The 21,132-nt window shown below is 37.0% G+C and overlaps 1 protein-coding gene across 1 annotated transcript in view; it reads left to right on the top strand.

Annotated features, from left to right (window-relative positions):
• tead1a (TEA domain family member 1a) overlaps positions 1-21,132 on the top strand; it is a 58,052-nt gene that overhangs the window by 21,360 nt on the left and 15,560 nt on the right. The window contains exons 3-5 of the mRNA XM_022683793.2: positions 2,273-2,527; positions 17,546-17,610; positions 18,208-18,270. Of these exons, the coding sequence (XP_022539514.1) occupies positions 2,326-2,527; positions 17,546-17,610; positions 18,208-18,270 (330 nt within the window). The 5' untranslated portion in view covers positions 2,273-2,325. The remainder of the gene's footprint in view (positions 1-2,272; positions 2,528-17,545; positions 17,611-18,207; positions 18,271-21,132) is intronic.

The following is a 21,132-nucleotide window of genomic DNA, read 5'->3' as shown; positions in this document are numbered from 1 at the left end:
CATTTTCTTTCATGGTCTTTCAGTGTTGGCCCACCCTCTCCAGCTTTCAGCATCATGATATTACTCGTTTTTCAATTAGGTCTTGTCAAATAAGAAGTCCTAGCATGAAGATGGATGACAGTTGCCTGTTTTATCTTTTTGAATGCTGTTTTCCCTTTTTTCTTTTCCATCAAAATGCACTAGAGCCGTTTTGTTCCAGGGGTAAGTCCTTTGGGATGAGACAGACTGTGCACACTTCCTCTGGTGTGGATAAAATATGCCACCTATTTTTTTTTGTTTTTTTGTTTTTTACTTTCAGCCACACAGCACTGGCTGACCCCCACCTGCATTTGATTTTTGCTTCATCGTGTTCTCCTTATGTTATGCAATTAGGGAAATTCCCCATGTTAACAAGAGAGCTCTAACACAGTGAGCTGAATTAAACTAATGTAAGCAACCTTCTATATTTCAATAAACAAAGAACCAAATATCCCTTCCAGCTAAAAGTACCCAACACCCAGCACACATGACAAGAAATTACCTAGAATTTAATAATAAAAAGTGGTTTTATCGTTTGTTTACTTGAATACAGAGGATGAGGGTTTAATTTCCTAGGGATGTAAAATCTTTGAAAGATTTCCAAGATGTTCCATAAATTATTGGGATGAACAAAGCCTCTTTTCTAAGACAGCAGTCCTTAAGCGTTTTTTTTTTTCTTTTTTTTAATTGAAAGCAGTAGTATTCCTGGTTAACTCAGCAGCTGTGATACTGCTAATTTGTGCTGATGCATCGTTAAAGAAAAAATCCCAAGCTAAACAAGTCAATGGTAAAATGACTAGATTCATCTGCCCCAAAAGGAGACCTCACCACAATGCCTGTTTTAAAAGTACTCCTGCACGTGCTCAGTGCATCTAAACCTTCTCATCAGAGAAATCTCTTAACACTGTAAAACAGTATGTGGCAAAAATGTAATAGAAGAAAACACTTTCGGAGCTCTCTGTGTCAATCAAGATTAGTTGCCTTAGAGAAACTGCCTATGCATTATCATAATTCAGATTGCTGAATAATTATCTTTGCTCTTGCAGTTTAAAAATATAGGACACCCAATAAAAAAAAAACATTGTCTTTTTAAACAGCAGACATTCCACTGTCTGCAAAATAATGGCGTCCTATTTTTTTTCATAACTACATATAAAAAATAATACAAAGCCTCTTTTAACAAAGAGCACAACTGAAGAATATGCTCTTAAATCCAAATGAAAAACAGCACAGTTCTCAGACTTGCACTTTAGAAACAAGAACAGCTTCTGAGCTCTCCATGTCTGTGGGCTGTACACATCCTACCACATCCCCTTGTGGCTAAACGCTGGTGTCACAATCACTCTCTTCTGTCAGTCTCTTATTCACAATTTCTTCCTGTTTTATTGACTGTGGGCTCAGTGAATCATTTTCACTAATTAATATACTGGTCATAACATATCAATTTAAATTAGCTTTAATTTAACTCTGAAATGATTGCATTACTGGAGAAGTTTTGCAATGTTTTTGTTGCAGTTAAGAATTTTTATTTTGAATGACCCTGTCCTCACAAAATGAATAGGAGTTGGCTTCCTAAATCATTTAATTTAGAGAGGAAACAATCTGTTTCTTGAGGCCTATAGTAGTCACGGGCTGTCTTCTATAAAGATAGGCTAATTGCATTAACATTTCCAGACAAACAAAAATGTTCTGCATTGTGTTCTTCTTTGAATTTTTGGGATTTTGAATTTTAAATTTTAATGCTGCTGAACTGTGCTGGGCTGTGATTGGCCATGAATCCTCCTGCTAAACTGCACTATGGAGTTCAGAGTGTTGTTAGTCAAAAATAGTGATGCATAGTGTTGCACTCTCGAGGAAATTCTGGTTAGTGGCATTAAAAGTCTTAACTCTGCTTTCTCTACAAGGCACATGAGTTTTATACATTCTGGGTGTCTACACTGGCTCTAATGGGTATTTGCACCTGTGAGTAAGGTTTGTGTTGCAACCTAGCTGTTCAACGAAAAACAACAGGATCCTGTGGTCTCATGTAATGCAGCAGAAATTCTCAGTATATGTATCTAGTGATCTGACCACATTGCATATTTGAGCTAAAAATCAGCCACTACCAGTATATAGCTCGTTCAAATTAAATTCAGCTGATTTTGACTGTACGTCCTTTGTTTCATTCTGAAAAAGTCCTTGGTCCCTCACTGCATTTTGCCTTTGATAGCCATGAATTTATCTTACTTAATTTGTCCTTGGATTCTTCTTTCAGGTTCCTGCCTCTAGTCTTCTCCAGGCTTGGGCTTGGAGGTTCTAGCCATTGCCATGGAGCCAGGCAGCTGGAGCGGCAGCGAGAGTGGCGGGGAAGACATAGAGAGAATGAGCGACTCAGCGGATAAACCCATGGACAATGACGCTGAGGGCGTGTGGAGCCCCGACATTGAGCAGAGCTTCCAGGAAGCCCTGGCCATCTACCCGCCCTGCGGCCGGCGGAAAATCATCCTGTCTGACGAAGGGAAGATGTACGGTGAGTCAGAAACGAACAAACGTAGACCATTCTGTGTTTATGGTGAAATTGATGAATAAGTTTATTGAATGGTTAGCAATTGAACTGGTATTTCTAGGTGTTGTGGCTTGTGTGCAGCCAAACCAAAACATTTCATGGAAGAACTCTGAGATAAGCCTGTGAGATTCTGGAGATTCTCTGTGTAAGAAAGTTCTCAGGAAACTTCCTCAGGTCTGAGAGTGAGAAGAGAGCAGTAAATAGTTGTATAGGCTGTAAGGAAAAAGCTCCCAGGGACTCGTGTATTAAACATCTGATCACATCAGAGATTCTTGCTCTACAGTGTGTTCCCCTTCTCCTCACACGGCTGTGTTCTTTAGAATATGAAAGGTAACATCTGATCCCAGATCAGCAGTGTGAGCTCTTACATGCTTGTGGTCCCCAGTGGCGGTGGCTCTGTCAGGCTGCTGTGTGGCGAGAGGCAGCTATGATGGGTTCTGTTGTAAAGCCAGCGTGAACCATTAGAGAGGAGGAGCAGATGGTGTTTCGGCTGATACCAGCTGCGTTCTGCCCCCCTCCTCAACTCCCGCATGGGGTGATGTCATGGAAAGAGGGAATACTACTAGCCCCCCTCACACACACTCTCTCTCACTCTCTCCGTTTCCCTCTGTATTTCTCACTCTTTCCATCTTCATCTAGCTTGTTCTTTAAAAGCATGAAGCATGTAGGATTAGTTTCCTTGACCTAGATTAAACTTGATCTTAGACTGAATGGAATTCTAATGGTAAAACACCACTGTCGTTACACTTACATTACATACATGCAGACTAGAAAAGCTAGGAAAAAGATCATGCTTGCGTTCTGTCAGTTAGCAGATCTTGAAATGTGATAAGCACTGCATACAGGTTTTATATGGTGTAAGAATTTGCAGTTGATATTGATATAGATATCAATACTGTTATCATCTTACCATGAAATAATCTGAAGTACCTTGGAAATACTTTTGTAGTGCATAAATCTTGGCTGAATAAAGTAGTTGGATTCCTTAGAGCACATTGCCTACAGCTAGGATTGAAATTCTGTAGGAATTCTGAGGAAATGTACATCAGTATAGTTCATGTGCATATCTGCTGATGACAATGTAAAAACATTTATTGAATGTAGAAACCAAGACAAAATATTGCTTTATAAGCGTTACAGAAAAATAGAAGGTGTATTATTACTTACAAATACATTTAATTTGTAAACCGTTTCTTGTCATTTCGTTTGAAAAGACAATTTTACAATTTTGGTAATTACGAAGAATATTGTAAAATTAGCATGTTCAATTAGCATGTGTTACAAACAGAAACACTGACACATCGTCAGTGACACACCTCTTTAAATCCAGCGTGAAGATACTAATATTTTAATAAGCATACCTACCATTCATTCTCTGTCTGATAATGTAAGGGTACCACTACTGTTACATCCATAATATCCATGTATCTATTTACCTGTCTATCTAATACCTACATATGTACCTTCCATGCCATCTACCTTCTTATCTACCCATCTGTCCATTTGTTCGTCCATCCATTCATAGAAAAATAGAGATGATTTTCTGTTTAATTGGACATCTGTACAAACAGCATATATGCATGTATCCTTTACCCTTTACAGTGTGTGATAAGTACAAATGACCCAGATACGAGCTTTAATTAGCCTCTTCTATGTTTTCTGCACACTTTTTAATGCTTTCTAATCTAATCTGTGGCAAATACGCTTTCACACTGCTCAGGAAGAAGGACCTGTATTAATCTGATAATGAATTAGCCTGGTTGAATAAAGCGATGAATATCCAGCGTGCTGAACTGTCCTTTGAAAGCTCAGCTTGTTATCTGAACCCGAGGATATCAAAGTTCTCCTCAGCGCATTGTCTTGGTGGAAGGCCAGGGGTTGTGTTTGTATTCCGCCACAGCAGATTTAAGCATGGGACCTGAGTGCCCTCACTCACTCGCTCCTTCCTGCTCTCTGCAGATAATTAGCAACCATCGCTATAGCAACTGGCTCTCACTTCAAAACAATGTGTCACCCTCCCCCTTTCCCTCCTTACTGGGGCTTATCTGGCTGTTTACCTGAGGGGCCAAGCTTATCTCTCTGCGTACCTGAGGGGCACTCCTCTGTGCCCGAGTGGCATCGAAGGGAAGGTTCTGTGCCAGCAGCGGAGTTTAGTCCCGAAGAGGCTGGAAACCACTGTGAGCACAGCTGCAGCGTGGGTGCGCTCCGTTCAGCAGCTGGATGAGCGAGTGACCTCAACTGACCACACACCCTGTAACCCAAACTTTGTGCAGTTTTACACAGTGCTGTTCAGTCTGTGCATAAGCCCCCTCTTTCAGACCGCAGCCCCCTTTAATAATAATCCGCTAAATAAAGCCTTTTGTGTGTGGAGCATACGTCACGAGAGCTTTTCTGTTCTTTTGAGATAATTAGCGCACTTCTTTTGTCAGCTACGCTATCGGAAGCTGCTGTTGTACTGTTTTTGAGAGTGATTAACCCGGGTGGAGAGAGAGCATGCCTTAATTAGATCTGACAGTCTCCTACCGAGGCTGATGAAGGACTGATTTAATCTTAGTGCTTCCACTCGAGAAATGAACCGCCCTCAGAGGAGTCTCAGCTGCGCCTGAGTCTAGCCTGGGCTCCTATGGATGAAGTCTTATTTGACTGCCAATAGGATCAGGCCTCCACTCTCACTGTGCAGTTTTATTTTATTAGACCTATGGGTGGGCCTGGCATGCTGATGTGTTTGAAATGTCACAGATGTGTGATGAAGCAAGAGTAGTGTATTCTTGTCTGCCTTGCACAAACTTTACTTGAAGAAAGGCAAATTCCATTGCAAATTATAAAAATACTGTTTTAAATTAGTTTTTTTTCAATATTTATTTTATTGTATACATTAGAGGCAGTAGTGTAGAGCTGCAGCTAATATATTTTAGTAGTCAACTAATCTGATGATTATTTTTTTGATTAGCTTATTAATCACAGTTTTTTTTTTTTTATCATGTCCTCCATTTGTTTCTCATACCAGTGTTTTACAGCATCTTTACAGCTAAACTTTTAGGGCCATAGACAGATTTTGCAGGACATTTTGATAGTTGACATACCTATATAACATTACCCAGCATATTATAGGAAATGTACAAGTACATTTGCCATGTACATTTCCATTACAAGTCAATTTATTATTTCTATATATTTTTTTTTTATATATTAGCAGGTTTTGGAGGAGTTAGTCTGGGGTCATCTACCAGATAACTGACATTTACACACACAACCTCGCAAAAATACACTATTAATGTCCTTATTTACTATCTCAGTGACTGTAGAATGTAATTATGATTTGATGATCAATATGATAAAAATTATGAAATGAAAGAAACTATGAAATAATTCAATATCTGTTTCCATTTTTAACATTTAATTAGCAAAAAAATGAACATCCAGCTTTGACTTCCCTCCACATACTTATAAAGGCTGAATAAAACAGGAAGTTTATGATAAAACGGTCTGTAGAACCTTTTCTACTCCTTTTTTCACTCCCCTTTTTGTATTGCTGAATTAAAGTAGGAGAATCACTGTGAATGAAAGCACTGGAAGAAGTGCTTGTGAAAATGCATGGTGAATTGCTTTTTGATGAGTGCTGTATTGTGCCCTAGAGGCAGGGCATTTTTTAAGTTGAAGAAGTCTTCACTTCTGAGAATAGGCCACAGGGCCACCCTGACAAAACCTTTAGTTTTTTTTATATGCTCAGGAAAATGTGCTTGACATCTTTTGTGTTTCAGAAAATGGGGTCAGGTTGTAGGTTATTTATTTCAAAAAGCAGCATTATTCCTGAAATTAAATACATTTTCTAACCCGAGGGATCTTGATGCGGGCCTAGAAGGAGTTCTCTGTAAACACGACCTGTGTCTTCATAGCATGGCAGCGTTTTTAACAGAATCAGTAGGAGTGTGGCAGCAGCTAGTTCATTATAATGAAGAGAACCAACTGAAATTTTAAGTTGTAGACAACATCAGAAATGTTTAGCAACTTTTTTCTGTATTTCGCATAGACTAATTTTAATGTGGCACAGCACGCTTACGAAGACACTGCATTTGACACAAAAATCGCACCTTGTCATCTTCTCAGAATACCTCAACACTAGGGGTGGGCGATATGGCTCTAAAATAATATCACGATATTTCTGGGTATTTTTGCGATAACGATATACTTGGCGATATAGGAAAACTTAAATAATTCATTCATTTCAGGAATATAGTATAATAGTATAACAGAATAATCATAATGTGGCAAAATAAATAATATAGAATAAAATAATATAATGCAGCAAAAAATATTGCAGAATATTTAGTGCATGCATATAAACTGCAAACTAAAACAATTATACAATAAATACACCTAAAGCTTCACAGTAAATAATAGACTACTTTTAAGACAGAACAGCCCTATTATCACGATACGGATTTTTAATATCATGATATTTCTGTGTCACGATATATTGTATATGATATAATATTGCCCACCCCTACTCAACACATCAGTATTAGAAAAAGCTAGAAAGAAATCATACCATGTCCTCGCTCTCTGGTGAATACCCTGATTTAATCGCTCCTTCAAATTCAGCTTTATTTCTCCGTTTTTAAAACAAACATGTGTAGTGAAGTATAATCCAGTATCTGAGGAGAGCTCTGTGTCTTCTCTGGGTTTTCTCACAGCTGTGTGTTCACAAGGTCAGAGCTTGATATCAGTGCATGGACTTGTAATCTATGTTTTGAATCATTGATTCAAACTTGCACTCGATTTGTGAACCATCCAGACACCACAAGGATCACATGATTCAAAAAATATTAGCAGATTTTGAAGTTTAAATGTCTCTCTCCCAGCCTCTAAGTGATATGTTTGGTATCGTGACAACACTCTTTGTTTTTATCCTTTTTCGTGTTGTCAGACAAGTTGAAGTATTACTATTACTATTGAAGTAATTTCTTAATTGTACAGGTCTGCCAGTAATCCCGCCTGTATATCACCTGGCTATAACTCAGCTTTTTAAAAATGGGGAACAGTTGCTTTTTTTTCTCTTAATAAATGAAATGATCATTTAAAAACAGCTTTTTGTATTTACACAGGTTATATTTGTCTGAAATTAACATGTGTTTGTTAAATATGATAAAAACAAAAAGCAAAAACAAAGAAAACTCAAAACAAATTTCGGAACAAAATTATACATTTGCTCCTTAAACCCCAAGATATAAAAGTGGTGGGTACAGGTGCTCCACAGTCTCCATTGTTAAGGCACCTGTGGATGCTTGTCGTCACTAACCTTTATTCACTCTTCTGTATTTGACTCAGGTCTGTTAAAAACAGTGTTACCTTTATCTTTGATCAGCAGCGGTTCAGTAATAACAGGAGGTCTGAGCGATCTGCTGCAATACAGCTCGCCACCTCTGCTCAACCACAAATAGTTGGAAATGGATGTGTACCCACCACTTGCTGATTGAGACAGAAACTCATATCTTCTTCTAAATGGAGAACAGAGTTCTGTTTTACGTGTCATTGTATTCCATCTGCCAGCTGTAATTCAGGTCTGCCTTTTTTCAAGGTTACAGTCACAGTCAGTGGCTTTGCTTTCAGAGGGGCTGCTACAGTAGCATTAGTACCCAAATACTTTTCAGTGTTGATATTAGTCACTATTCACATTAATCTGTAATGTGTTTCATCAGAACTGCAGCCGGTTAAAATTTCCCAGCATTATTGATGTGTCCACTTTGTTACAGGAAGGCGTTGTGTTCGGCTGTCATAATGAGAGATGTAGGTGGTACACCCACAGCTCGACCAGTGTACGAACAGCATAACAAGCTCAGGTTTTTGCGTGCAATTGAATCTTTTGAATCTGACATTAGTTTTGGAAAAATAATCGGGGCAGGGGGCAAAAATGTCCCCTAGTGTTTAAAGTATTTAAAATTCAGCACCTTAAAGCTTAAGTATAGATGATGTTATAAACGGGAAACATTCATCTCAATAAGTTGCAACTCTGAATTTGTACAGTTTGGGGCTCTTAAGGTTAAATTGGGCATTTTTATTATATTATGTTAGGGCTGAGAGGTTAATTGAATTAATGGAGTATTGGAAATCTAAATCTTTACATGTAGAAGCTACCAGAGGGAATCTCAGTAGATAAAACATTTGCTGCTTCTGTGAGGAACCTGTAAAGGATTTTAATGTGTGCCAGTGCTTTTTTATATTTGACACATTTCCTTTCAGTAAAAACTTTTGTTTGACTTGTTTTAATATATATATTTTTTTACAATTTAAATGTAAAGAAAACAATAAACAAAAAAACTAAGTTGTTATGTAATAACCAAAAATTAATTATTTGAGAATCACTCATATAATTAAAGAATATTGAAGTTTTTTGTTTTTAGCATCGTACCAACCCTGTGTCATATTTAAGCAGGAAATGTCTACGAATTTCAGTAAGTGATGTTAAAAAAGTTCTCATTTTCAAAGTTTGCATGGATTTGCACCTACTATCTCTTTAAACTGCTTCATTTGTACTTTAGGTCCTCTGGCTTGATCCTTCTAGATTTCAGGTAAAGCTGATTTAAATGTTCCGTATAAAATGAAATAGATCATAATGTTTGAAGATATTTTCACCCCACACAATATTTATTGTAATGTTTTAACACCCATACAAAATAGATTAGCAGTAACCGATGTAACAAATGTACGGTCGGGTCAGTTTTTTTTTTTTAGCTTCTGCTTAAAAAGCGAATCATCAGCATAAGAAAATTTACCATGATACAATAAAATATTGTCATATTGCCCACCTCTACTTTTAGCAGGTTCTGACTGTCCATTAAAAGTAGCAGGCCACTTAGTGTTACTGCTTTCTGTCTCTGGGACTCTGTACATCTTTCTTTTTGCTCCTGTATCTCTCTTTTTACCTTTACAGCTAGTATAAAAAAGTTTTCCTTTTCTCTGCCATTTTTAAATCAATCTTGGTTTTATAAATCACTATACAATCAATATACATTAATATGTATCGAAGGTTTACTCATCATAAAATAATGCAAGTAATAAGTATGAAATCATTATTGACGACTAGGTTTATCTTATAATAATAAAAGGTTAGATTTAATGTTTAATGTTTCCATGTTTTCCTACACACTCAAACATCTTAGAGTGAGAGAGTGAGGGAGCGAGCGGTCATTCAGGGCTCTTCGGATTTTCCATGTGTGATTTCCAGCAGGCTGGTGTGATGTTTCCAGTCAGCTTGCCATTTTAGGACACACTCGCATACAAACAACCCCACACGCATACATATACACACACACGCACACACAGGATGCACGCTTAATTGCTCTTATTAAAGAAAATGACTCTTAACCAAGCATTCACTCTTGGTGTGTGTTGGCTGCGGTGAGAAGGAGCGCCGCTGTAATACAGCAGCTCCGGAGGAAGGAAATCCAGTTTGTAAGAGCACACACTCACAGTCCTTATCCATCATGGCAGTGCTTGCTGTGAGTTTAGTGTTTGTATGTAATGAGAGAATGCCACATAGCCGTCTTCCCCAGCAGCGTATTCCCCAAATCTTTGGGGAGAGATATATTGATATATAACAACTTAATGACATCTCAGTATATAAGCTGTTATCTTACACCACAAACGCGCAGTGTGTGCTTAAACACTCTGCACTCATAACTGAATAGCAATCTTGTGGTAGAGATGAACTTTAGAGGCTAAAAAGTGTCAGAAATAGTGTAACAGGATAGAAAGTAGTGGAAGCCAATATGTTGAGACCTATTCAAAGTCTAAACATTAAAATTAACAAAAAATCACATTATTTGAAAAATAATAAACAAACTAAATATTCTAGATATCTGAGCGAAACAAGTACGGTAGTAATTCCGAACCTATTTGTAATTGTATACATATTATTTCGAAGTAAATTGAATACTCATTTAGCACTTACAGGCTTACAGAAGATTCCCCACTTATTATTCTTATATCTTAGCTTATTATTGTAAGTCAGCTATTATAATAATGTTAATATAATAATTCTAAGCACAAGAACAGCAATTACTATATTATGTTTTATGTCTCAGAGATATAACCTGGAAACAATCCTTAAGTTGTCATAGCAGTTGTGATACTTAGAAGTAAAAAAACAGATAAAAAAATGAATATAAAGAAAATTATTTATTCATTTATTGATCGTTTGATGTGAACAGTGGATATTTGTCTATTTGTATTTTTTATAGATTGAACTGAACAGTAGCAACTAAATGCATAACATTTATCTATTAAACTGTAATGGTTATGATTTTCTATTTTTATTATTATTTTTTTTTCATTCTTAAGACCAGTTTTATTTTGTCCAGATCTCCATAGCCATGTCAATGTTTTTCACTGATATCAATAATAACCAACATTTTAAGAGGGTTATGATTATTATTTATTACCAGTTAATAATCACTTCACAGTTCCCTGTCAGTGTAAATTTATAAGACTTTCTGGCACTTTTTTTGTAAACTTTTAGCAAGTGTTCTTGTCTGGCGATCACCCCATTGGGATTCCTGCTGACGTCCTGCCTGATATAAAGCATGTGTCTCTTAAATGTGTCCTGGTTACTCAGTCATATCATAGCTTTGGTACAGAGCTCGCTGGTACACTGAGGACTTCTCCGTCACGGTTTCACGCCATCTGGCCCTGTGAATATGGACTGCGGACGGAGGGGTGTCATCATGTTACGGGCTCTAGCCCTCACAAAGGACAGCTGGTTAGCTCTAATCAGATGGTAGCAGGCGTGTGTGGGTGTGTGTGGTGTGTGTGTGTAGCGTGTGCGTGAAAGGCTTTTTCTGGCCGGGGGAAATCTAGCCGCACCCCTTTCGGCCGTGCTCTGAGGGAAACACCTGCAGTGGGACTGCTGCAGATCATCAGCCTAAGCTGCTGGACACCCAGTGAAAGGATTGTCCGGACCCCCCATCTGGTTTTTGGAGGCTGACATTTAGTTTGACCATATGGCATCTTTAGCTTTTACTCTCAGCGACAGTTTGCATGTTGAATCAACAGGTAGATAATACCAGAACTGCTTTAGCCAAGTCTGATATCTAATTGGAAGTGTTGAATTTTGAGCTTTGAGCTATTTTCTGCTGTCCTGAAGTACTGAATCTTATCTAATTTAAGCATTATTAGCCTTTTCCTACTAATTCTAATAATCAAATATTCTGAGACGTGCTGTAGTGGAATTTATGGACATTTTCCTTTATGGGGGGAAAAAGGCTATTTAGTAATTTAATTAGAACTGGACAATTAATCAAAAGTTAATTTTTCCATTTGTGTTTTGTGCATGCATGCGCACCTGTGTGATTTATGCTGATGCCATATCAATTAATAGACAAAGGTCCTACAGAGCACAGTTGGTGCATTCAGCTGTCGAATGCCTTTGTGTTAGTGGCAGTTTATAAAGAAGTTGTTAGCTGGCTTTATGTGACACATGCTGGTCTTCAACCTCCCAGCACTGCTGTCATCATAGGAGTCCTAATTAATAGGTAGGAATTGCCTCTTTAAAGTACTCTTTTGAGATAAAAAGATAAATATTGAAAGCAAACTGTTCAGACAATTTTTAGAAATGATAATATACCATATTTTTTGGACAATGAGTATGTCTAAGGGAGAAGTTCGACAGCACTAAGGCTGGGTGCAGCAGCATTAGCATTAGCCGCTAACCGCAGCACTAGTGGAACGTAAATACCACCCAAGGTGCTACCAGCTAGAGTTTCGTCCCACGTAGCTTTTTTTAACACGGCAAACACACAGAGTATAGTCCCGATGTACTCTCCTCTGAACACCGGAAGAGATAGCACTGGTGGCTAATGCTAATGCTGTTGCACCGAGCCTTAGTGCTGGAGAAACTTCACTGAAAACTAGTTTAAAGACATAACGATGAGAAACAATGTATAAATTAAGTAATTTAATCATAAATAGAACTTTTTTTTATCTAGTTTACTTTAAGATCTAGGTACAGCCAATGCAATGTCTAGAAAAACATAAATATTTTTGTAACAGTAGTACAAATGAAAGTACTGATGTGGGAATTCTGAGCTGTCATGTATTACATTGTACTACTGTAAATCAGCTGTAAAACAGTCGGGAGTTGTTTTGTTCATCGACCATCATTTAAAAAAACAAGAATTTAAAAAATATTTACAAATAACAAATATTAATTAAACTTCTCTTTAAGGTTGTATAAATGTTGTTTGCGGTAAATCACTTTTTTTAAATAACTGGTTTGTAAAATTAGCAGTCAAATTCTGTACAAGCTTTTACCACCATGACGAAAATGTATGCAACGTCAAATTTGTAAATTTCATCCCTCAGACTTGGACCTCCTATTGAAAAGCTCAGTATTATTTGTCTGCTGCATTGTTATGCTAACGAACCCTCAGACCTTTGAGCTATCCGTGAGTGCTAGCAGGACGACCGCCCTATTTGGACTTCTTTCTCTATTAGGTATTCTGTATGTAACAGAACATCTGCACAGATGCATAGACTGAATGTGAAATTGATATATATATATATATATATATATAATATATATATAAATTTAATCTAGGTCTTTAGCCAACAGCGTTCAGGGAAATATTAGCAAAGCAAATCTTTATTTAAACAAAGTTTTGGCTCTTTGATTATAGATGAGATGATTTTAGCTGAGTGTATTCATCACTCCATCACTCCCTGTGGGTAAAGCCTTTCCCGGGACCACCTTATACTGTGTAAAAGTTCAGAACGGCTCTCCTTTCTTCTTCCTTTTTTGAGCTCTAATTGAAGTATGTCCTAAAGAAGTGAGGCTCCACCCCGGGCAGGGTTGTAGTTGCGGTCCTGACAGCTCTTGACAAATGACAAATGGAAATGACCATCTGAAGAGCATGAAATGAGAAGCTATTTTTATTGGCTCTTACTGCATCAGTGGCTGTTCCCTGAGTGAAGCTTTTTTTCCTGGGCTTGTGAGCAGAGATGTTATATACAGAAGCCACTTTAGGAGTGTGTGTGTTGTGTGTGCATGCGTGTGTTGTGTGCGTGTATTAGATGAGTTTAGCACTAGAGCACTAGCTGGGCAGTCTTACAGCTTTTGACATCACCCTTGTGCTGTAACACTCCATGGATTTGTGGTCGAGTCTCTTTTAAAACAAGCGCAGTTACTGGAAATGAGTCGGCATGAAAATGTAGACTTTAATTTGTGTTAACCTACATCAAAGCAGCAGCAGGCCAAATCAGGAAAAGATGTTCAGGGCGTTTAGTACTGAGGGGAAAATGGATTTTATTTATTTTATTTTATGCATTAATCACATTAGTGAAATGTATGTTGATGCTGAGAAAAATCTTGCTGCTTAACTTTTTGCACCCGTAACCCGTGCCATATCATACCGTTTCACTGTAATATCTATCATTTTTAAAAACATTATGAACAAATACATATTGTAATAATAGTTTTCTGTCTTGAAAGCATCTATTTTGCATTTATGCTATTTACATTGAGGGTTAATCTTTAAGGCTATTTGTTGTACCATTGTTTATGTTTGCTGTTTTTATGCATGCTCTAAATATTCTGCAATTGTTTATTCTTAAAATGTTAATATATGTTTGGTGTCTAGAATATTGTTATTTCTGTTATATTGTTAAAAATACTCCTAAATATTGTGCTATTATATTAGGGATATCACCCACTTCTATTGCTAGTCTTCACCCTCCTAGTTTCAGGAGTATTGCAACTGATGGCAGGTGGGTGGATCAATTGCTGAGCTAAATTGGGTTAAAAAAAAGTTTTATGGCAAAAATACAAAGCCTGAAGAGACATTAACCCTCAGAATTTCAGTTGTGCTGCTCACACAGCATTGTGTAAAAGGAGGTTCTGAGATTATCACAACAAAGTTATGCACACTTTAATGCCATAGGCTGTTTACATCAGTCAGGGCCCTGAGATACAATAAGGTTACGCCAGGTCATTCCGGGTCAGCCTGAGGTCCATCCATCAGCCTTAGTTTTGACTGTGAACAGTAGGAGTTCTCCAGGGTTCCACTCTACGCCCCTTTCTCATTGCTGAATCGGCACTTCTCTCGGTTTGATGTGATGATCTTTGACTCCTGACATATTCAACAGCCCTTTGTTGTCTGGCCTCCACCTGCACAGTCTTGACCCATCGCTTTCACGCTTTAGCGGGCTTTTAAAACTTCTCCTAAGGAATGCGAACCATCCCACAGACATCTCCACTTCACTGTGGCCACTTTAGTTGGTCAGTTTGACAACCTTCAGCCTCCGGCTCTCAGTAGCCCTGACTTTTTACAGGACACGTTTTTTTGTGCCTCCTGTTCACTGTTCACAAGGCCTGATACGACCTTCTGTGGGTCCAAAATTGCATCAGTTATTCTGAGTCATCTAGACCCTCAGAAGATTCCAGTAACTCCTTGAGTTCCAGCGTCTGTTTCTTGGGAGAGTATGACGTTAATGTGAAGCATTTGTCTAAAGTTTCAGTAACCGCTGTTATTTATGAAGCATGCTTGTTACCGTATCATGTCGAAATTTCTTTCACTTGCTATTTCTTGTCATAATATTTGCCCTGAGAAAAACTAGACAGTCAGCATCTTTACTGACTCGGTATGACATGGTATGAGGTGTTTTTTCCAGAGAGAAACAAAAAAAGGTTTTATTTATATACATGGATTTCTTATTGGGTATTTGAGGCAGGTGGTTCAATCCACAAAACTCACAGTACAAAGTATAGTTAAACCACAATTTACAAATAATTGTCTTGAAAGAAGTGATTTTATTTTGTACCCTAGCAATATTCAGCAATAACTAAATCAAATGTTTTACTCTCGCCATATTGTGTGACTGTTCCGATAAAAGCTTTAACTCTAAATACAGGTACGATGTGATTCAGTTCTGTTTTAATTTCCTCAAACTGTTCAGCTAGTGTGGATTTAAGCTCTGACCTGAGTAGTGCCGAGATGTCCATTCTTCAGGCGGAGACAATCTCTGTCTTCATCTCCACCATGTCTGTTAGCTTAGCTGGCGAGGTCAACACACTAGGCATGTTAGCAATGTTTCGTCCCATGTACGTAAATTGACAAAGATTTTTTTTATTTTTTTAAGTATAAATGGGGGAAATTCCAGTGACAAATCTAGATAAGCAAACTTTCAAAAGCTTTCCAATGACTTTGAAAGGTCGTACGGCGCTAGAATTGAACCTTTCATGAATATTGCAGCAGAGCTTTCTAAACTTTTGTCCTACTCAATCAACTTCTTGCCCATCTCCGGCTTCTGTCCATTGTTCTGTTCTAAAAAAGAAAAAAGTCTTTTGCTCAGATTTATTTATGCATATTGTTTTATTGAATTACAAACACTAAATTGCTGTATGTATTGATAGAGCAGGTTCTTGCCAATTCCCAATCATAGTACTGAATTTATATTTTATTTTTACGTTTGTATAGATGTTTCTAGACCTTTCCCCCCTGAAATATTGTGTAAAATTAGTTGAACTAGATGAGAAATATAGTAGTTCAATCAGTGTATCCATGATATCAAACTATTAAAGTAATAAATTCCATCAGTTTTAACTGCTAGCTCTCGTGTTCAGTCTGTCAAATTGCTGGCAGCATGGCAGCAGCGTATTACTTACAGTTACTCAGATGAGTGTTAGTAACAGCTTCACTGATTCACTGGCACTGCTTGGACTGTGGCCTTTATTCAACACCACTTGTAGTGTAAAGCACCTCCTCTCTACATGGACCCCCTCCACAGTGCCTGTTCTACCCTCTTTCTCTTTTACCTCTCTCTCTCTCTCTCTCTCTCTCTCTCTCTCTCTCTCTCTCTCTCTCTCTCTCTCTGTCTGTGTGTTCATGGTCCCTCCGTCTTCTTCTCATTTTTTCTTTTCCGTTCTCGCTCTCCATCTCACTCTCTCTCTGGAGGTTGTTTTGCAGCCGTGCCAAGTCCAGCTGAGCGTGTTTTCAAGCGGCTGAAAAGAATGAATTATGCAGCAGTAAGCATGCTTACAGCCGGCCATTTGGTGGCCCTTTGATCTGAGTGCAGGGCGTGCATGAATGCCCGTATTGTGGCGTTATGTGTACACTGTGTGTGTGTGTGTGTGTGTGTATGTATGTGTGTGTGTGTGTGTGTGTGGAAGAATAGGGAGGCCCAGGTCTGGGCTATAGGAGATTACAGTAGAGGCACGTTGGGTAAAAATCCCCAGACGCTGTTTGTTGGCCTGGTGTCACACGATGTTCTTACAGTCCAACAAAGTGCTCCCTCAGAGAGCTGGAGAACAGGAGACACTCACCATACCTGTTAGAGCTGTGTGTGTGTGTGTGTGTGTGTGTGTGTACATTTAAAACAAAAATGGGATTTCCTTTTGAATACATGCAAATATACACAGTTATATTCGTCAGCAGATGATGATTTTATTGTCAGGATGAATTGGATGGAATAATTATTTTCACCTTTTTTTTGTTTTGAGGATGTAATCACTACTCTTCCACTTCCATGTGTATATTATCTAGGCCAGAGCTCAGTAAGTCTAGTAAAATGCTGGTAATTATGCGTTTGTGTATGCATGATTGCATAACACATCCTGTGTCTATTTGGTGATTTGATTGTGCATACTCAGAAATTAATCAAAAATCGTAGGGGCAGTGCTGACACATGACGTTATGATGTTATCTTCTGGTAAAATGCAGAGCACATTGTCAAGTAACAGTTATGTAGCAAATGAGTAAATTGTAATTGAAGCTTCATTTCACATTCAGTTGTTGACTTCATAAAATGTTAAAAAAACTACTGGACTACTTACATATATAGGAAATGGCACTAAATATGATCATATCTTAGAATAAAGTTAGACAGTACAATGTTCCAGACTTGTTTTTTTTTTTTTTGTCTAACTGGTACATATTGTATGTGAATGTACTGTTCTTGCTCTACATATTTAACTTTTTCTTCTCTTTACAGGTCGTAATGAATTGATTGCCAGATATATCAAACTGAGGACCGGAAAGACAAGAACAAGAAAACAGGTGAGTTGTCTGTGTGTGTATTTAACATGCTGGTCTGTAGTTTTGACCTCTAGGTTTCATGGTCTAACCTGCCTTAAGAACAGTACCAGTCAAAGGTTTGGACACACTTCAAATTCAGTGGTTTATCATTATTTTAAAATGTTCTGCATTGTACATTTATACTAAAGTCATCAAAACTATAAAGAAAAACATATGGATTTATTTTTTGTAAACAAAGTGTTAAGTGTTAAACAACCCAGAATATGTTTTATATTTTACATTTTTCGAAGTAGCACCTCTTTCTTAGATTAGACAGTTTTGCACATCTTGGCTGCATTTTCTCAGTCAGCTTTATGATTTAGAGTCACCTGGAATTCAGGCTTTCAGTTAACAGCTGTGCTGAACTTATCAAGAGTTAATTACTTAAATTTCTTGCCTCCTAATGTATTTGAGAGCATCAGTTGTAAAGTAGTGAAGAGGTAGAGTTACAGGTATACGGTGAATATATATACTATGTTGAATAATGTTTAATCCATATATTATGGATTACTCAGCTAAGTAAAAAAAGAAATCAGAAAAAAATATTTTTGTCACACTGTTTGTGTGTGTTTGTAACAGGTTTCCAGTCACATTCAGGTTCTTGCACGAAGAAAGTCCAGAGAACTTCATGCTAAACTAAAGGTATGTGTTGATTTGCTTTCGCACAGTATACACAGTATACTTGTATGTTATACACAGTACATATGTGTATAGGTTTGTGTTTGTGTACACACAAATCCTGTTATTAAATTAATGTTTGTGTCTGTGGATTAGGAGTTGACAGTAACATAAATTTATTCTATATTTTTTTCTATGTTTTTCTCTCTTTCTCTATAAAACTGCAATATGTTTCATTTAATTAAATATTTTAAATATTATACAAACACGCTGCTATAAATTCCCAATAAATTATAACTGCTGTATCATCAGTCCAGCATGCAGTATGTCAAAAATATTCAAGGAGAATCAGCTAGTCTGTTTCAGCACAAGATTTTTGAAGCGTCGCAATCAGTTTACATATAAAACACAATCAATATATAATTACATAACCCTGTCTCTCAGGCCCGCTGCGCTTGCCCCTTTGCTTGCTTGTGTGTAACCTAGTTTTCCTGTGTGTGTTGGCGTCCTGCTCAGTATGCGCTCGAACGACTCTTGCTTCTTTTCTCCCGCATGTTTGCCTGTCCCCTGCTTCCTTCCTGTTCTCTACAAAAGTGTATTTGTTTTGGAGGGAGCTGTACTCTTTGTAAGGACACTGCTTGCCGTGTGCTGTAGTTGGGGCGGTTGTTGTAAAACGCACTCAAGGATGGCCCTGTCCAAATAGATCTTTTTCCTCAAGGGGATCCACAATAAAAATTGAAGGTGGAAAGGTCTAATTGAATATTTTTAGGGGGCAAAACATTATAATTAATTATATAATTTAAAAAAAAGTGAAATTTCAGGTTGTTCTGTAAGTGTCCAAATCATTGTTCTTCAGCGATGGAAGTCCTTCCTTCCTTCTTGATTGTGGCAGGAAGGGAACCTTGCCTTTTTAGACACTGGCACAGTACAGAAGTTATTCAAAGCTATAATGAATATATAGTGGTGTCAATCGATTAAAAAATTTAATCTGATAGTTCACAACAATATTCTTTGATTAACTGCATTTAACCTCATCTGTTCTCCTTAAAACGCAAGTTTTTATAGCGGATATTTAAATGTAGATATAAAAATTAATGTAAGAAATGTAAAATGCAATTATATTTATATTAGTGGTGTCAATTAAAATACTAGTGCATTCTTTACTGGAATAAAGAATGCATGATAAATTGGATTTTTTTTACTTTATTCAAAACATCTCAGCTTGGTTGTGAGGATTTCTGAATTAAAACTAAATTTGCTAAGTATAAAAGGCCGTTTTCAGATTACGGCAGAAGTTGATTATGTAGCCTTTGCATATAATAGTACATAATACTTTGTCTGTAAAAGTAAGGGCAGTAATAAATAAGGCTTGCTAACTGTTGATTCATTGTTATGCGATTTTAGTTCAAAGCTGATAAACCTTCAGATATGGAAAATGATACGGTATGTCAGACCACCACTGCACCACTCTACATATGGCCACTAAAGCTAAAGAGTGATGATGACTAATAAAAATCATCAGTGATGAACACTTAAAAATATTAGATGACTCAGTTCTCACTGCAGTAAGAGGTTAATAACTCACAGAGGCATGAAACGTTTACAGTATCTTCTCACATACATAAGTATAGTTATCTAAACACCATTTCACTACATGCCTCACTCATAATTCTTTGCCTAGGTCATCATAGAGGTTCACATCTGATTTCAGTTCATTTGTGCCAGCACTGGTATAACAAATTGTCAGTAAATATTATATTTACATTTATATATTAACTGTAGTAGAATTGTGATTTGTGTGATAAATTGTGATTTATTGTGAAATGATTAATTCATTATAAATGCTTAAATAATTAAATTAAAAGTAATTGGTATGGGTATTTCTTTGGGAAAATTGATGCATATTTGAAACTCTGTATTTAAAATAGCATTCAGAAATAGTGTTTAGCAGTACATGCAATTAAGTTATTTCTGCAGAATCTTTTATGACTTAACATGGCCTTTAGATAAATATATTCTAAACAAAAGTCTGGAAACATGAGCATATTTACCTTCTATCAAGCAGATTTATAGTATTATATTGATATGTATTTTTATGATCTGTGTTTTTCTTCTAGAAATTAAAAAGCCTTTTTTGTAAAGATGCACTGTTGGTAAAATGTTGGGCTTATATAAATAATTGTGTGTTAATGTGTGTGATTATGTACCCTTCTATTGTGCAAATGTTTTATTAACCTAATCACATTATTTAAAATAATGTATTTCAGCAATGAGAGTTTTTGTTGTAAAAACTCCAGATCACATTAGAACAGATGCAGGCATACATACATACAATATAAAAGAATAAAAACTTAGTTCCAGATTTCTCCTGGAGGATCCCAGCTAGTGCCCCAGTGTATGTGTTTAATTCCATCACCAGCTTTTACCTGATTTACGAAACCAGGTTATGGATGATAACTATAAATAATACTAGTAAATGTAATTACAAGAGATTTGGAGATATTTTAATGAACACAGTGATGTATAAATGTTATTTGCATTTATTCTGTTTATTCTTTAGTGTTTTAGTGACAAAAAAACACTTATTGCCCAGCTTTTAATTATATGTTTCACAGGGAACTGTGTGCTTGAGCACACTACTGCAGATGTGTGGTATTTTGAGATTTTTTTCTTTAATTATTTTAACTCACTTTTCATATTCAAGGGCAAAAACCTACTAACCTTGCATGAATGCAGTGATCCAGTCAATTCAATTTCAGCTCATTCTAATCAATGTGAATTCAGACACTTTAGCTTATGAGCTAGACTTCAACTAATTACTAATTTAATTAATCTCCTGAACTGATCATGAATTAAAAGGATTTGACCCAATAACCCGAGGGACAA

This window comes from Astyanax mexicanus, chromosome 10 (genome assembly GCF_023375975.1).
Source record: "Astyanax mexicanus isolate ESR-SI-001 chromosome 10, AstMex3_surface, whole genome shotgun sequence".
Taxonomy (NCBI): domain Eukaryota; kingdom Metazoa; phylum Chordata; class Actinopteri; order Characiformes; family Acestrorhamphidae; genus Astyanax; species Astyanax mexicanus.
The sequence above is the reverse complement of the archived record's forward strand: the minus strand, read 5'-3'. Positions and strand labels throughout refer to the sequence as shown.